Source organism: Protopterus annectens, chromosome 7.part0 (assembly GCF_019279795.1).
Source record: "Protopterus annectens isolate FY-2018-M chromosome 7.part0, PAN1.0, whole genome shotgun sequence".
Taxonomy (NCBI): domain Eukaryota; kingdom Metazoa; phylum Chordata; order Ceratodontiformes; family Protopteridae; genus Protopterus; species Protopterus annectens.
The window spans coordinates 1,978,039,318-1,978,057,253 of NC_056739.1; the positions used below are offsets into that span (position 1 = coordinate 1,978,039,318).

Genomic DNA, 17,936 nt, shown 5'->3' on the forward strand with positions numbered 1-17,936 from the left:
TTTATAGTTTTCTTACAAGTGAGATAGAACATCCACCAAGTTAAAGACTTCCATCTGAATACCAATACAAAGAATATATCTAGTAAACTATAACACTACATCCATTGTCAAAGGGTAGCTAATTGTAACATCTTCATATATAAACTGATGAAGTGTGAATATGCACTCTTCTAGAAAACTCAGATTATACTAAGTCCCTACTTAGATTGTGCAGCTCTGAAAGTAAGGTCATCTCTTGACTACAGCCATGTAACTAGAATGGCATATGGCACTCAAAGTTCAGAACTGCTCATATGAATGGGATGGCTTGAAGTGGATAAAGGATGATTTATTCCAGTTGACCAAAATGCCCAATGTGTTGAATCAAGGGATATCCAATAAAACATCTGCAGTGAGAAGGATCCTGAAAAGTGCCAACAATAAACAAAGACAACAAATAAACTCTCATGCAAATACTGTAGGACCAATAATTTCAGCTACAACCTTACTGTTTCACATGTTTCTGCTCTGAGTGCGATTCAAGTTATTTCACTTTGTAGCTCATATTTCTTCTTACGGCATCCTGTGTAATGCTATACTATGATTCATACTGCATGTTTTATTAAACCTTGGCTTTGACAGACAAAAGTCCTTTTAGTTCCTTTCACTTACACAGTTAACAAAATAATGCATCTGTAACTAACAAGCTAACTAATTAACTACTAAAATAAAGCACTTGTAGAACACTGGCAGGGTAGTCATTGGGCCAAAAGGGTCACTCTGTAAATAAAGATCCTTTATATAGTTATATAGACATGTGATGTATTGTTGTCATGTGATGCATTCAGCAATGTTTAAAAGTATGACTAGTTTCAGTTTGTTTTTATGCACCTGAAGAAGCAGATGTGAAAGTGCTTATGCCTGATTAAAGCTTTATAACCTGGAGCCTATCTTGTGTCCTCCTGTTGTTTTTGAACAACAGTTAGGTGACAACATACCATGGATGGCATATGGACTAACCACCTAGAACTTGATATATTTCATGAGTAGGTTGAACAAATTTAGGTGGAGGATAGGTTTGTATGTCTGCTACTCCAATCTGCTTTCTTGAGGACTAGTAAACAGCAATAAGTAGAAATTAATTTTTCTTCTGAGGCAGCACCTTGGCAGCTCTCAAGATCAGCTTTCAGGATACCACTTGCTCTGTTAGAAAAGTTCTGAATGAAGTGTCCTCACTGGTTTGAGGCACTATTTGCAGCGTCTACTGTTCCTTAGTCATGTCTTTTCTATTTGCTCAGTAGCTAGATAACTTGACTCCATTTTAGACATCTATGGATTACAGGATCAACTCCTTCATTAGCAAGGTTTGTGAAGCTGAAACATACTAGGATGACTTGACGGGGCGGAAGTGGTAGATAGGTAGCTTAAAGCATATCGGGTTTACAGTGGTGATGTAGTAGCTTAATTTTTAGGAAGCCTGTTCATTGCTGTGAAGTCTGAGCTGGAGAGCAGGGTTTTTGTCCCACATAACTACTTAAAAGCATTTCTTGACATTTGTACAATGGTGCTCATAACAATCAATGTTATTTATCATCTAGACAGCCTTTACAAAGGTAGCAGCCTACAACAAAAGTTAGAGGAAAAAATTAATTCCTCAATTCAGGTAAACTAGATGATGCCTACTAATATCTAACTGAGGTCAATTTTATCTGAGAGAAAGGGGAGAGGTGACACGACTTTAACAGAAATGTTTGTGTCAAACTTACTTAGTGCTCTAGAATCTCTGATCATGGTAACACAACATACTGACCCTCCTGAAATCACAGTAATGTTGCAATGATGATTTGTTTGTATCCTCATAGAACTGAGCCTGATGGTTCTTTTACCTGTACCCAACTGGCCCATTCATTGCACCATCTGGTAATTCCTAGGCAGACAAGAGCCCTAGGACCCATTCATTCCTGCCCTGGAATTCCCCATGAGCTCAGACACTCACTGCAATATTCAGATGGTAGAGAATTGGCCTGCTTTGCTGGTTTTGCATGGTGGCATACCATCCCCCCAAGAGAGCATCCCTTTCCCCTGTGGTGGCTCCTCCATGTCCAGATATAACAGTCTCAGAGGGCTTCCCTCAGCTCACAGTGTGAACGCAGACAACAGCACAGACTCAACAGACTCAAGCTCTATAGGGTTCATACCTAGTGCTCCTGCTAGTTGTCATCCATGTCACAGGGCAGGGCTGTCTCATTCCCCAAAGATTGGGTGAGCAGATAGCCACTGCTCACTCTCATGCTCACCTGTGACCTCCTACTGGTGTCTGAGTCACTATTTGAACTGCGGTTTATGTTACAATGATGAAGGCATGAAAGACGAAAGCATGACAAGTCAGCCACCAAGCATCATTTTGATCCACATATCAAAAGTACAATTAAACAGATTATAAATCCACCCAAACAAAAAAGGACACAGATTATAAATGTAAATGCAACTGCACACTTTAAGAATAATAACATTAATTTTAGATGGCTTATTTGTTCTAAAGGGAACTTGCAGTCAAAGATTATGTACACTGGGTAATTGTCAGTAGAGCAAATTAATTTGCACGCATTTTTAGATTTTGTAGAACAGAGCAGATCAGCCTTTCACCCTGATCAACAGAATAATGAGACACAGTGACTAAAACCATAGAAACAAAATATAATTTGTGTTCCAAAACAATAAATACACGTGGACCAGCCTCACGCAAAATGTGTGTGAGGCACACCCTTCTGGTATTATACAGAACCAGTTCTAACAAGGAAAATCAATAAACCTGAAAGTGTATTTGTTTAAGTAAGTAGCTTAAAATATACACTCATCGGTTTTATCCTGTCCTTCCTAACATCCAGCTCACTGCAATTAATAAAGGGTTGATTATTCCAGGTATTTATCAACAGTGTATGTTTATTCTTCATTAAACATTTTTATTAAAAATACTGCAGCATTTAAAATGAGTTGTATATTAAGTAGTGGTATACATATTAACTGAGGCTCCAAATTCATTCATTGAATTCCATTTTTAGAACAGGATCTGCAATACCATGAAAGGATAATTCTGTGACAGAATGCATTTAATAATAAATACAATGCAAGGAAGTGAAGTTGAAAAACCCACTGCAGACACCAAAGTAAGGCACACTGTTTATCAACATCAGAATAACCAAAAATGCAAACAAAAACAGTTAACTTCAAGAAATTATTATTTAGTAATGTCACATCTTATATCAAGGTACAGTGGAGCATTATCACTAGCAAATTTAATGTCTTAAAGCAGTGCATTATGGTGACTCTCTAGTCTCCACCTGATGAACTGTGCAGACGTTATACAAAACTATTCATTACACATCTGCAAAGTTGTCAGTAGAAGAAAGGTAGAGCCTACATACTCACTGCAGAACTCACTGCAGAATGCAGCCTGATGTCACGTGACTGCTTCTTCTACACTGTCTCCATACTCCTTGGCAGTCACTTGCCACATCTTGCCTGAATACTAGAGCATGCAATGCTCAGTGCAGCTCGATATTCCACATGCCCACACCCTCTCAGTAAAGTGCATCCTTATTTCTGATTTCAATATACCAATATTAATCATCTAACTACGCTCCCACCATTCAAAAGTTTAATCTCCACCTTGCACATCTAACCTTTTACTATTTTGCAAGCTGATGGCTAAAACGACATAACATTTACTTGGTAACTGTGTAAGTACTGTCACCTACTGGATCACTTTCATTCAAGGTCTGGAAAGTGTAACTGTAAGAAATATAGATACATACATACATATCACACAGTTTACAAGCAGTTCCATAGAACCAAACAGATACAAATTACCTGTTTAGCTGACTAAGATTGTAACTTAGTTATAACATTCCCTTAGCACCCCCTCCAGATACTGGCATTTTGTGAATGCACAACAGGTGCACACATTGCAAATAATGCTTTTTCTCTCTCAGCATAAACATCAGCAGTTAAAACCCAGAGATACCAGTCTTTCTTACACTAGTCCTCTCCTAGACTTTATTTCTATTATCTTACCCAGCTCCCCTCACTGAAAGTCTAGAAGAGGTTGGGTTATAAACTCAGGGTATCTCTAGCTCTTGGACCATATACCTATTTCTTTAGGTAATTACCATGACAGCTACAATTACACCACATCTTAGCAACTCCTGTGACTGCCTCTACTTCTTCTTCTTTCGGCTTTTCCTGGTTAGGGGTCGCCACAGCGGATCACCTGTCCACTCATGATTGGCAGTGGAGTTTTACAGTGTCAAGTTGCCAGCCCAGCGCCCAACCTACCACAGAAGGCACACACATGCATGCACTCACTCACGTCTAGGGCCAATTTAGTGTCCAATTCACCTACAGCATGTCTTTGGGATGTGGGAGGAAACCGGAGCACCCGGAGGAAATCCACGCAACTACAGGGAGGGCATGCAGACTCCGCACAAAAGGCACCCCAGCGAAGGATCGAACCGGAGAACCTCTTGCTGTGTGGTGGCAATGCTAACTGCTGCACCACCGCCGCCATCCTAATAATACTAATTAGGAATTACCCAGATATAATGCTTCTTTGCCTGAACTGCCCATTAATTCCTTTCATGTAAAACAGTACCAAAAAAAATCCTCCTGCCTCTGACTGAATTACCCCTCCTTTGTCATCCTCTAATACCACATCTTGACAACATTACCCACATCATTCTTTTCATACTTGTATAAAGTTATTTGCTCAGTCCCTACTTATCCATCATCATGTAGAGCACATAAACATAGATATATGCATAAAAAGACAAACAGACTAAATAATACATCAGGTTAATTCACATATGCTTTTCTGAACACATTTGAAGAATGACGGCTGTACTGGAATGGCAGGAAGTATGGGGGTTACAAGCACAGCTCAGGTTTTGCTGCATCCAAACATTTGCATACTTCCCAACAATTAAAATTATTAAAATAACACGGTACCTCCTTTAACTCCTAATCATGACAACTGTCTGGGATGGGAATGTTACAGAATGATCCATCTTTGGACGTTATTTACTTAACAGTTAATGATCACTTTTGACTCTGTACTTCATACCTCACTTCCTGTTTTTCTTTTCTCTTTAGAATTCACCTTGCTTTTCTCATGCCTATCAATGTTCCATTTTTTCTGATTATCTTCAATAGACAATAATCTTATGAACCCTCACTCCATTCTCATGTTCCTATACCACTTCATCCCAATTATCTCTCCATCTTTCCCAATCATGAACGCTATGATTTTCCTGGCTCCCTTCTGTCTGCTCAAAGATATAGTCCTCATCTGTTCATCTATGGCCTACATATATCACTGGCAAACTTTGCCCAAGATATTGTGTCACCTTGACTACTTCGAAACATTTTAGTATTTACTCCTGCTTAGTATAACAATGATTCCTATTTGCTAATACTTACTCTTGATAAACACTTTTCTGGTTGGTTAAAGGGTCACTCTATTTGCCCTTTAGTTACACTTCTTTTCCTATCAAAGATAGAGGCTCCATTTTTATATATTCCCATTTGACCTGAGTGGCACATGGATGAAGTACTCCTGTAGTCTTGTTTTTTGTTCCCTACATTGTATAAATGTTGGGTTTTATCTTTTTTTTTTTTTTCAAATGTTGTGCTAGTCTTGCAATTTTTTTAGCATGAAAGCACTTATGTGCATTTGTATATTAAGGTCAGGTGGGTCATTAAAGTTACACTGTTATGTGCTGCACTAGCTGGACCTTTATTTGTGTTGTTTATATAAAAATATACACACATACACACACACATACATATGTGGATGTAAATATGAATTCATGCAGCCACAGTGGTACTGCCCTCTGCTTGGTGAGATGACATTCTCACAGTTGCTAGAAATGGCATCAACTCAGGTCAAGCAGTGTATGTGGTGGAATTTTAGTCTCCTGTTTATTCATTGATCTTTCTAAGGCCTTTAACACTATCTCTCACTCTAAACTTCTTACTAAACTTTCCAACCACCAATTGTCTGCCCCCACTATAAACTGATTCTCAAGCTACCTCTCCAATAGGCAACAATTCGTTCGCTAGCAAACTGTCCTCTCCCCTTTCCTTCCAGTCAACACTGGTGTCCCACAAGGGTCTATCTTTGGTCCCCTCTTGTTCAATATCTTCACTAACAATTTTCATTCTGCCTGTAACCCCTCAACACTCCTACAATATGATGCCACTCATCATCACTGCCCATAGCATTCCCGATCTCTTAACTCTAACCCAAGACACCTACTCCTCAGTTGAAACTTGGCTCTCAGACAATAAATTTGTATTTAAACCTAAAAAAAACTAAACTCCTTCTCTTCTTCCTAAGAACACTATCACATCACAGATTTTCCTTTTCTATTACCACCCTCAACAATACCACCGTTACACCTGAATCTCATACCAAACTACTAAGCACCATCTTCGATAGTGAACTGAAATATGGCATTCACATACATTAATGTATTAAAAAAAAACACCAGAAACCTGGTCTACTTTATCATAATAAGAAATTCCTAACACCTTCCTCAAAACTCCGTCTAGCTCAGTCTCTCTATTACCCTGTTTACTGTACTCTGCCCCTATACTTACTAATATTCAATCTTCACTACCAAACCTGAACAAACATATAACAAAATAGCCAGATTTGCCTCCAATCTTCCCAATTCCCACCACTGTCTTGCCCTGGGCAAACTACAATGGCCTGAACTTCCAAACCAACTATTACTAACCATTCTGAATGACCCCTCTTCCTGCCCCTCTATCTCAAACCTAGTATCCTACTACAATCTCCGCCGCCACCTTTGTTCTACCAAAAACTCCTTCTTGATATCTATAAGACAAACAAAACTATTGGAAAATCCTTTTATATGTACTCTGTAGCTCTCACCTGGAATACACTTCCCCTCAATATATGACAAATCTCCCCAAAACACCTGTTTAAATATGAACTTAAACACCATCTACTAAAGACCTGGTCCTACCCATGCCAACCTCCTACCTGAGCACTGTCTCACTCTTACTCATGTTCTACTTCTCTTTCTTATAGCATTTTCTTCTTTCTCCTCTTCTCTCCGTCATACAGTGTTACATTAGTCTTCCTGTATATAACAGCAGCATCTTTTAGTTATTTCACTACACCACGGTACTCAACTCCTGCTGGTGTACTCACATAATTTGCTTTCTCTTAGTTTACTGCATTTTACCCCACTTCTTTAGAACATAGTGTGGCTAATACCTCATCTTATGTTATTGTAATATTGAACACAGTGTATTTATGGTTATCTTGTATTATACTGTAAACTTTCTGGAGCTTTTCTCCTCAGGTTTCCACTGAAAATGGGCCTCTGGCTCAGTTGGACTAACTCGGTTAACAAATGTTTAATAAATAAATAATTTTGGAAGTGCAGGAGAATCCAAGGAAACACAGTTACTGATGTCATATTAAACCTTCTTTTCCAAAAGCAATAATAATTACTGTTGCATAAATTATGTATTCAACTATACAGCATTTCTAGGCTAAAATCCCTTCCTAACCACTACCCGTTTCTTCCATATGTATGTCTAGTGTACCCCTACACTACGTTTACCATTTTGTGACATGCATAATTTAATGTAAGGGTATATAACAGGTGGACCTAGGACCCCAATCTGACCAACCAAAGCACTTTATTTGACTCTCAGTATGCCCTGCAACAAACTGTTTTGAATGGACAGATATATGTTGGACATGGTAATATGACTCTCCCTTGCCAAGTGGTAAGTGGCTCTTGAGCAAAAAAGGCTGGACAACCCTGATGTAATGCATACAAACAAACCTTAAATGGCAGAGACCACTAAAGGATACAGAACAATTGCACTTAATACAAATTTAAACTTGTTCTAATAACAAGATGGAACAGTTTAAAATAGGTAAAATTACAAATTAATCTTGGGTATTGAGTTATATGTAGCTTGAAGGATTTCATAGCATACTGATAATGCTCCACTGCAAAAAAAAAACCAAAACAAAACAAAAAAAAAAAAAAACAAATATGCCACAGCAGTAAAAAATGTATTCTTGAAGTACACTGTAAATTCTTGTGTTCATTGAGCCATGGGTATTCTCAGTAGCCTCACACCATTGTCATACTTTTTTACCACTTACACTCTGTCCATATGTATTACATAAGGGCGCTTATCCTTAAACTTTTCACACAATCCATCAGTTCAGCTTCCTTCGTCTCTCAAAACTTTGTGAGACTTTTTTGGTGGATCTTGTTGAAGGAAGTTCACAAATATCAGGCACTATAATTTGGACTCATGGCTGTCATTTCATCTGTGGAGAGTTTGTTTTACTTCAGATACTTATGCCGTTTATAAGCAAGTCTTTAAAATAAATCATAAAAAGTCACAAGGCAAAGGTATACCAACAGCTGATTGATTTGTTGCCTTAGTGATGGTTTTTGTGAGTTTATTGCAAATATTTTGCTCTACAGATTTTAATTTTTAAGCCTTACAATAAATTTAGCCTTTAACAGCTCAGTTAAGCTATAATAAATAACCTGGTTCCAAAGTATTATTGAACATCTGAAGCAGTAGGTTTTCTATCATCACATTTTAAGAGGAGTTTGAGCTTACCCATGGCTAAATTAACTGGAAGACAGCCACCAAACCCTGATCAGAGAAAATGGAAACAGCCCGCACACCTCTAACAAGTCAAACAGCACAACACATTCAGGAATCTTACACGAAAAGCATTTCGGAACCATCTTTGTCTTTGACATCACACAAGTGGAAACTCTCTTACAGTGAGTACTGCGTACTAAGAAACAGAAATTAATTATTGTAGTATTAGAAACTGTACTGCTGAAAGAAAGGCTTGAAATTACATCTGTCAGACGATGTTACACAAATTTAGTCTGTATTAAAGACACTGTTGTAAAGTATGCATGCTCTGAAACAAGCAGTTTCTAATTCTTTTCCTGCTAATACTGTAAATGTTTGTTTACTTTGTTGTGCTGTAAAATCTTACCTTTTAGTCAAAGCTTTTCCAAAGGGCTTGAAGAAACTGTCACTAGTGACAAGGTAATTTAAATTCACATTGGGCATATTGCATTATTTCAATGAGTTTAATCTAGAACAAAGTATTTTCTAACAGGCCACACATTTATAGTCCTATAACTCTGAAATTCAAACAACAGAACAGATCTTTGAAGAAACTTCATTCATTTGTTAACATCAGATAAAACCTCACTTCCAAGGTTTTCTTAGCACTACCTAAGTGACCCACGTTTAGGAACCTTGGTGAATCATGAGTCATAAAATCAGAATTCATTAAATGAGCAATTGAAACTACTTACAAAGTATTATGGAGACTGCAAAGCAGCTGATCAATTGTTTAGTGCAGGGCAGAAATAATTAATAACCATATTTTTACATAAATAAAAGGATGATCATTCTGCAGTTAGTGACTGGTTCTAGAGAACAGGAGTTGCTGCACTTCCTCCAAAATAATTTCAGGCTACACTGAAGGACTGGAAGGTACAGGATGTAAGGATGCAAGGTAAGTGCCAAGAGGGTGAAACTGTCGGATTACTAGGTCACATGCTTGGAAGCTAATCTGATGAGCCTATTAAACTTAAGTGTGAAACATATATTCATACATGTCTGTTGCATGAGGTGTTAGAATATTCAGAGGAACCCTGTCCAAGATACAGATGGTAACAATTATGAGAGAGATGGGGTGGGGTATATGTATGACAATTTCCCAAGCAGATGATCAGTACCCCAGGAGGACGTATGGGAGAAGTTTTACTTCCTTTGCAAAGGTTAATGTTTAGCAGAGCGCTGGTCAGACAGGGTGGAGGTTTTTTACTTATGTCTGAGGAATGATGATTCTGGAAGATGGCTTATCTGGCACATTGATGCCACAGAAAATGCTGTCTTGTCAGAGATGCTCTACTTTGTAGGAGTGTCAGATATTTTCCAGTTAGTGTGCGGTAATGAATAATGCACTCTACAGCAGTTTCACACTGTTGAGAGAAGTTTTACGAGGATCTGTTCTTGGGATTCTGTTGTAAATACTTTTTGTAAATAGAGATCTCATATCCTTTAATTGAGAACATATAATCTGCAGTTCTAATGACATGCTCATAACCATGTCAGATCCTTCTGCTGACATAGTGAATGCAAAACTGCAGAATGATCTCTCCAGCTATCGCTCTTGGTTTCAAGATAAACAGTTAACTGTGCACATAAGCAAAATGAATGCCATATTGCTGGGCACACATGCAAAGATCACATTGGTAAATCCTAACTTGCCATCACCTCCCCTAGTGGTACCCTTAAAACACTGTATATACCAGCAAACATCTTAGCAAAACTCTAGGTACCTCCGTCTCTCTTTTAACACAGACATTGAGGCAGTTGTTGGGTCCTTAGATGGGAAGATTTACTTTTGGAGATTCACTAGATAGCTCTTACAATCAGATGCTTGTGCTTCCTTCTCCCTCTAACTTTGTTATTCAGAATGACACCTTCATATGTCCCTGAAATTAACTCCTACATTCATGTAATGTTTGTCTTGCCACTTCTGGTCTTTTGTAACAGGAGTTGCAGCTGCTCTCATGTCTGGTTATAGCTTTTCCCTTCTATTCCACATAACCTTCTGGTAGCTTAGCTTTAAACTCCTTCCAACAGCCTGATGTTTCTTTGATTGCATTACTTCCAAAACTGCATGCCTTACACAAGCTGTGGCCTTTACAGTGTCAAGTACAATGGAAGCATTACATCTTTGCTTCCAGAGTGTATCCCCCTACCTGAAGATATACCCCAGTATTCTGTTGGCTACTGCCATTTCCCTCTCACTCTACCCCATGAAATCCATGCCCTCGGCTTCGTTTCCTAATTTGCTACCATTAACTCACCTCTTTCTAGCTGAAACTTTGCATCCAGAATGTTGTGTCCCTAGTGTATTACTTTTCATTGGCTGCTGTGAACCTCAACAGTCTCCTTTCTGTCTACTTGGTGACCCATTCTAAACACCTCCTTGGTGTTCCCCAATTTTTCCCTGCTGCATTTGTCCTTGAGTCATGACAGATGAGGACAGGGTTGCCAGACATCCCTATTTGGGCGGGACTGTCCCGAGATCAGCAGCCTGATCCCGAGTCCCGCCCTGCCGGTTTAAATCCCGGCCAGCCTCCGCTTTAATTTTTTTTTTGGATTGGCCCGTATACCTGTCATACAGGCCAATCAAAAATCGCTAAACAAGGAGCTTCTTGTGTTCCGCATTAAACACAAGAAGCTCCTTGTTTAGCGATTTTTGATTGGCTCGTATGCCGGTATACGGGCCAATCAAAAATCGCTAAACACGGAGCTACTTGTGTTGAATGCGGAACTGCAATGCATTAAACACTAGAAGCTCCGTGTTTAGTGCAGAGCTACTGTTCTTTAATGTGGAGCTCTGTTCCGCATTAAAGACCTACTTTTTTGCTCTTCACTTGCCGTGAAAGACTTTTTTTTTTTGTCCCTGGCTGGTTGGAAATCTAGCAACCCTGGATGAGGAACACCTTGTCTTCCATTGTTTTAGGCATTTCTGAAGCACATACAGTGAAGAGTACAGGACATCAATTAACTCTAACAGAACTTTACTGATCATTTTTGTTATTCTTAACATCTTTCCTCTCATTACAACTGTGTCCAGCCTACAGCCATGCAGTAATGGGATTTCTGACCCACAATCCCTCCAGTTTTTCTCCTTCTGTGTAAGACTGAGATAAAGGGTTTTGTGAAGTTCAGGGAGATCAGAACTACTGTTGTTTCCTTGTCAAGTTCACCTGGAAGGCGGTCATAAAACTTGTAAAAGTGGTCTTTTTTTGGAAAAAGCTCATGTTTTGCCAGAAACCACATTGGCTGCTCTCCTATATATTGCTATTCACTAGGAAAGCAATCAATGTTTCCCTCATGATTTTCCCTGCTACCATGTTATGCTAATGGGTCAGCGGTTCCCGATACTCATTCTGTTTCCCCTTATACAACAGCACCTCACTTGCTGCTCTCAAATCCTTATCTGTTTGTGCACTGGCTACTGATCTTTTAAAATGTTCATCAATGTAATCTACTGCCAAAATGGCCAGAATCCTGAGATCTGAAAAGGTACCTTTTAGGTCCTTATACTTAATCATCTCTGAGGAAAGTCTGCTTCCTCCTCATTTCGTCATTCTCAGTCCTGGAGCATGTTGCCTGTCTACTGCTGTCCCCAATATGCCCTGTATCTCCGTTAGCACTGTACTCTCTCCTTGCTTTCCTTTGTGATTACTGAAGCAAAGTATTCATTCAACACTCTTGCTTTTTTATCCTATGTGATCTCCTTTCCATCTTATCTTAACTTGGCTGGGTTGCTCCCTCTCTTCCTCCCCCTTTTGTGCTATACAAAAGGCCCTTGTTTCCCTTCTGTATTCTTTATGCCAGCTCCCTTTAAACCTGCACCTGTGGTGTCTTCTCCAGCTTTGTTGCCTTTCTGCTGGCCACACTGTGCCTCATCCATGTACCCATTCCTCCTTTATACCTCCAGTATATCTTTATTTTTTACTTAACCTGCTAGATTACATCCCTTTGCAATCACATTGACTTTCATATTTTTTGACCTTTTGTCACTTTCTCAAATCCATGCTCATATCCATGTGTACTCCACCCCTGACTCATTGTCATAGGATGTTTATTCTTCCAGTTTCTTCCCAGTTCCCTAACTCATCTTTAATGGTCTCTCATATCTCACCATAACCCATTCTTCTAAACTCCCACAATGCAATCTTCAACTTCATAACCTCACCTTTATTCCCACTCTAAACCACAAAGTGGAATGATCACTCTTATCTAATGGTGTCCTCACCTGGACATCCATACTCCCCATTGCTTTTCTTAGCATCATATCCAGAATTCTAAACACTTTGATACAATCTTGCACCAGTTTGTTGAACTTTTCATGCTCAATCAGTTCTCAACCAATTCATACTCAATGAGCTTTTCTTAGTCAGTGGGATCTCTACCAAAACTGAGCCAATATAGGCACAGTAAGACACTTTCCATTGATGTCTTCAGGCAGTGTTTATCAGTTGCTATAATGCTGCCAAAGTCTTACTGTAGGACATGACACACTCATAGACAACATGCACAATCTCTTATAGCCTTACACATTCAGCCATGTGGTGGCCAGGATAGGTCTAGTGCATGCAATTCTGACATATTATGAACTGTAAGAGATGTATGTGCGAGGCTGTATGTATCTGGCGAGTCAGCAGCTAATGTGCTTTAATAGGTTCATAGGTAGGTACTAGGCTATTGCCCTAGGGCCTATATAAGCCTAGCCAAAAAGGTACCCTGGCTTTCACCACCCAAGACAATTATTTACCTGTGCCCCTGTCAAGCAGAGCCACAGAAGTGATCCCTGGGGTGAATTTCCTATTTCCCATCCAATCATCAAGATTTTTTCTTGAGGAGTGCCAATGAGGAGTTTTGTTTGATATAGATAGGTAGTTTGTTCTAGAGTATGGGAAGTCTCTGGGACAGGAATCTATCCCTCCAGCATGTTCTGTTTAATGTGGTAACAAGGTTTAGGTCCCTAGAGCCTGTAGCTCAGAGGGATTGAGATTTCTTTAAGTGGAGCATGTCCAACAGCTCTGGGTTTGACATAGCTTTGTATGTTAGGCAGAGATCGCCTCTGAGTAGGCGATATGCGATGGAGTAAAGCTGGAATTTTTGAGACGGTCTGCATAGGGCATCTGTTTTAGGTCAGTAATCCTCTTTGTGAGGTTTTTATGTGACCTTTCCAGTTGTTGTAGATGTCTTGTGAGGTACATACCAAAAGGGGCATTGTACTCTATAATGGGTCTAATGAGCAACAAGTAAAGGGGAGTAATGACCTCTTTTTCCTGGATGAGAAGCCTTTTTTGATGAGGTGTGCCACGTAGAAGGACTTTCTGACTACTGTGACGATGTGATTATCAAAGGAGAGACTACTGTCCACCTGTGTCCCAAGGTATATTATCACACTTTCGGTGTTAAGTAGACTACTGCCTATGTGGTAATTCATGGGTACAGAGTTTTTACTAAAAGGGATGACAATGCACTTTTTGATATTGAGCTTGAGGCCATGGCTTTGACACCAGGGATCTGTCTCAGTGAGGCCCTTTTGTAGGATATCTACATTGTTAGGAATGTCAATTATGGCTCCTAGTTTGCAGTCATCTGCAAACTTCATAGCCAAATACCTTCTGTGTTAGCCTGTACTTCAGAGAAGTAGATACCAAACAGGAGAGGACCCAGGACTGAATCCTGTGGTACTCCATTTGTCACTGGTCTGAAGTTGGATTTGCTACTTTCACAGTGTGGGTTCTGTCAGTGAGCCAGTTGGCAACCCATCTTGTGACATAGGGATTTGTACCTAGTTTAGTGAGTTTATCTATAATTCCAGAGTGGGGGATGGTGTCAAAAGCCTTGGCGAAATCTAGATAGGCTGTGTGAACCACCTTACCCCTCATCTACAGCTTTGGTGACTGCTTCAAAGACGTCTATCAGGTTTAGGAGACATGATCTGCCTTTTTCAAACCTGAACTGGGTGGGGTCCAGAGTTTGGAGATTACCAATGTAAACTAAAAACAGCCAGGAAAGAAAGACGAGATCCACGAAATCCTGTTATTTAGCGCTTTCGTTTTTTTAATAAAAACTTCTTCAGAATACCTGAAGGGATTTCGTGGATCTCGTCTTTCTTTCCTGGCTGTTTTTAGTTTATTTGTGGCTTTGATTTTTATTTTGTTTGGAGATTACTAATGTCTTTGTTTATAAGTTTCATGAAGATACATTCCATGGCCTTGCAGACCAGGCTCATCAGGCTAATGGGGCAGTAGTTCCCGGGGTCCATGGTGGATCCCCCTTTGTGGAGTGGGATAACCGTCACTGTGCGCCATTCAGTGGGCATAAAGCCTGAGGTGAGGCTATGATTGAACATGGTACTTAGGTGGGGTACCAGTTCGTTCTGTAGTTCATGTCGAATGCAGGCTGGGATGTTTTCAGGTCCCATGGATGCTGTGTTCTTGGCTTTGGAGAGTGTGTTTTTTACCTGTACAGCCATGATTACAGGAACTTTGCATTCTTCCGGTATAGAGATGGCCCCTTTAGGGGATGGGGGGGGGGGGGTAAAGTTAGCACTGAACCTATCTGCCAGGATGTTGGGTAAAGTTAGCACTGAACCTATCTGCCAGGATGTTGGCAATATCAGTTGGTTCTGTATATTTAGTGCCATTGTGCTGTACCTCAGAGTAGATCTGAGTGTTGCCATTGAGATTCTTGACATAGCTATAGAATGCTTTTTGATTGTCTTTAGAAACAGTGGTGATTTTGTTTTCATAACTAGCTTTGGAGGATTTTATGAGGGATCTCAGCATCTTACTCAGGCTGACCAGGGAGTTCCACCAATCATGGGATTTTACTCTTTTTTTGCAGCAGTTTCTTTCTTCTGTTGTAGAGTTTGTTTATGGAAGGGGACCACCAGATTGGCTTTTTTTTTTTTTGGAGGATAGCATCTTGGTTCTGTTAACGATAGCACGATCCATGCACTTGTGTAAGTGCCTATAAAGTGCATCTGTGTAGGATTCAGCAGTCGTACCTCTACTGTCTGTCTGCATGGGTGTCGTGAAGTTTGCCACTTCTGTCTTAAGAAGCATGAAGTTGGCTTTGGATAAATTTTTTTACGGTGGTTTCCCTAATGGCGGTTGAGGGTGTGATGTGGATGTCTAGGGTGATTAGCTTGTGGTCGGATCTGACCAATGAGAAATTGATCTCTGGTGTGGAACACCGGTCGCCCATATTGGTAATGACCAGGTCTAGGATATTGCTGCCCCTGGTGGGGGTGTGGATAAGTTGATCCAAGGCATTGGAATTTATGAAGTCCAGAAAATGTTGAGCAAAAGAGTTGGTACATGACTAATTTTCCCAGTTAATGGTGGGGTAGTTGAAATCGCCCATTATTAGGGTGTTAGATTGTACTCTAATATTTTACAGTGTATCAAGAAATAAGGAGTGGGAATCCTGGGGTACGGTGGGGGATCTGTAGCAAGCTACAATTTGGATTGTGGTCTTGCCCAGAGTTAGTTACACTTGGATAATCTCGGATGCATTATGCTGAGTAACTAGCCTGGAGGTGGGGATATCCTTAATGAATATGGACACGCCTCTGCCTTTAGTGTTTTGGTCCAGATTAGGTGGCCAAAAGGTGTGGTATGAATTGTATCCTGGAAATGCAGGGGTGCTCTCTGGAGCCTTGAACCAGGTCTCTGTCACTGCACAGATGTCAATGTTCTCCTTTTTAAGGAGTGCCTCGAGTGAGTGCATTTTGAGGTTTAGACTTCTATCATTGAGTAGGATTACCCTCAGATTTTGCTTGCTTGGATCTGTTACGGTGGAGAATTTTTCATTTGAGCCTTACCTAAAAAGGCACTATATGGGTGGCAAGAGCCATCTCTGGCAAAGCATCGTGGTCTGTCGATCATGGCATCCCAGGCAGACAGATACTGGATCCCTTTAGTATGACACCAGAAACTTAGCCAATTGTTGAAGTCAATATTAAGACACACTGAAAGCTGGTTACAAATCATGCTGGAATGGTAGATGTGTGTAACACTATATATTCATGCACACTTATTCACATGCTCTAAGAATGCATGTATTGCACATCAGATGTGGTCTAGTTAATGTTACTATGGTATATTCAGTGATGGGATTTGCACAATTTAGAAGCTTAGTTATATGATGAAGATGTAGTATGAACTGATAAGGAAAGATGTGTTAGGAGCAATGAGCATTACCTCCCTATATAGCTGTAGGTGTGGCAGATCCATGGCAGAGGACAAGTGTTCTTCATGTGGTCATGAGTTTAAATACACGGTTTACACTATGTACTTCATCAGTCACTGTGTTTCTGTTTTAAAAGAACACTATCTACACAAAGATTTGTAATTTGTTCTTATGTCACAGAGTATACATAACACAGTATATAATACTCAGTACCAAGGTATATTATTTACCAAATATGCCTCCCTTTCAGGGGAGTATGGTACCTGAAAGCCCCCTTGACAAGTGCTCAGTTCAATATCACATGCTATCTACTAGTAGTAATATATGTGAACTGTTACACTTTTTTACATCTCCTCCATGGATAATGATCATGTTAATACTTGATAAACACATGGTATGTCACCAAATGCAAGACTGGCAATAGTGCACACAGTCATATGTTGCTCCTCCTCTGTCCACCACACACTTTCTTTATCAACACAATCTATACAACAGATGCACTTCTCCATCACACTTCAGGAAGCAGGTGTACCAACAGTAAGATGTGTGGATATACATGTCTTTACAATGCCACATTTCTGCTATGGAGATGTATGGCCTATATAGTGCATCAGGACTGTATGCACATGGACACAGATGGCTTCAAAGTAATTTTCTTAGGTAGCTTCCACAGCTAGTGAGGATAAACTGTCAGCCCTTCAGTGATATATCACTGATCATAGATCTCATCATTGCCTGCACAGCTTCTCTGCTGTTGTCACTGCTGATTATAGATAGGACTGCAGTAGTACTGGTTTACAGAATTAGAACAAACACAATAATGATCCATCATTTGTACAACTCCCTCACTAACAATGCACCTTATGGGATGTTGATGGGTCTGGCCATGTCTGTGTGCATAGAATGCAGTGTATATTTGGTTACCTGTGTATGGTCATATTACACATGTATATTCTGTATGTTATGGTGCAGTGTGCACTATGTGATAAGCCTTGTCTGATATACACTACCTGCCATAGATACACCTTGTATGCATATCTGCTCTTTGCTTCATGGGTTGG

The 17,936-nt window shown here is 39.9% G+C and overlaps 1 protein-coding gene across 2 annotated transcripts in view; it reads right to left on the reverse strand.

Moving 5' to 3' along the window:
* The window catches only part of ADAMTS17 (ADAM metallopeptidase with thrombospondin type 1 motif 17), a 3,302,852-nt gene that overhangs the window by 1,237,280 nt on the left and 2,047,636 nt on the right, over positions 1-17,936 (reverse strand). The window contains exon 16 of one of the 2 annotated variants that reach the window (XM_044078402.1): positions 8,774-8,848. The exons of the other annotated variant lie outside the window; for it this stretch is intronic. Within the exon in view, the coding sequence (XP_043934337.1) occupies positions 8,774-8,848 (75 nt within the window). The remainder of the gene's footprint in view (positions 1-8,773; positions 8,849-17,936) is intronic. 2 annotated transcript variants of the gene reach the window in all.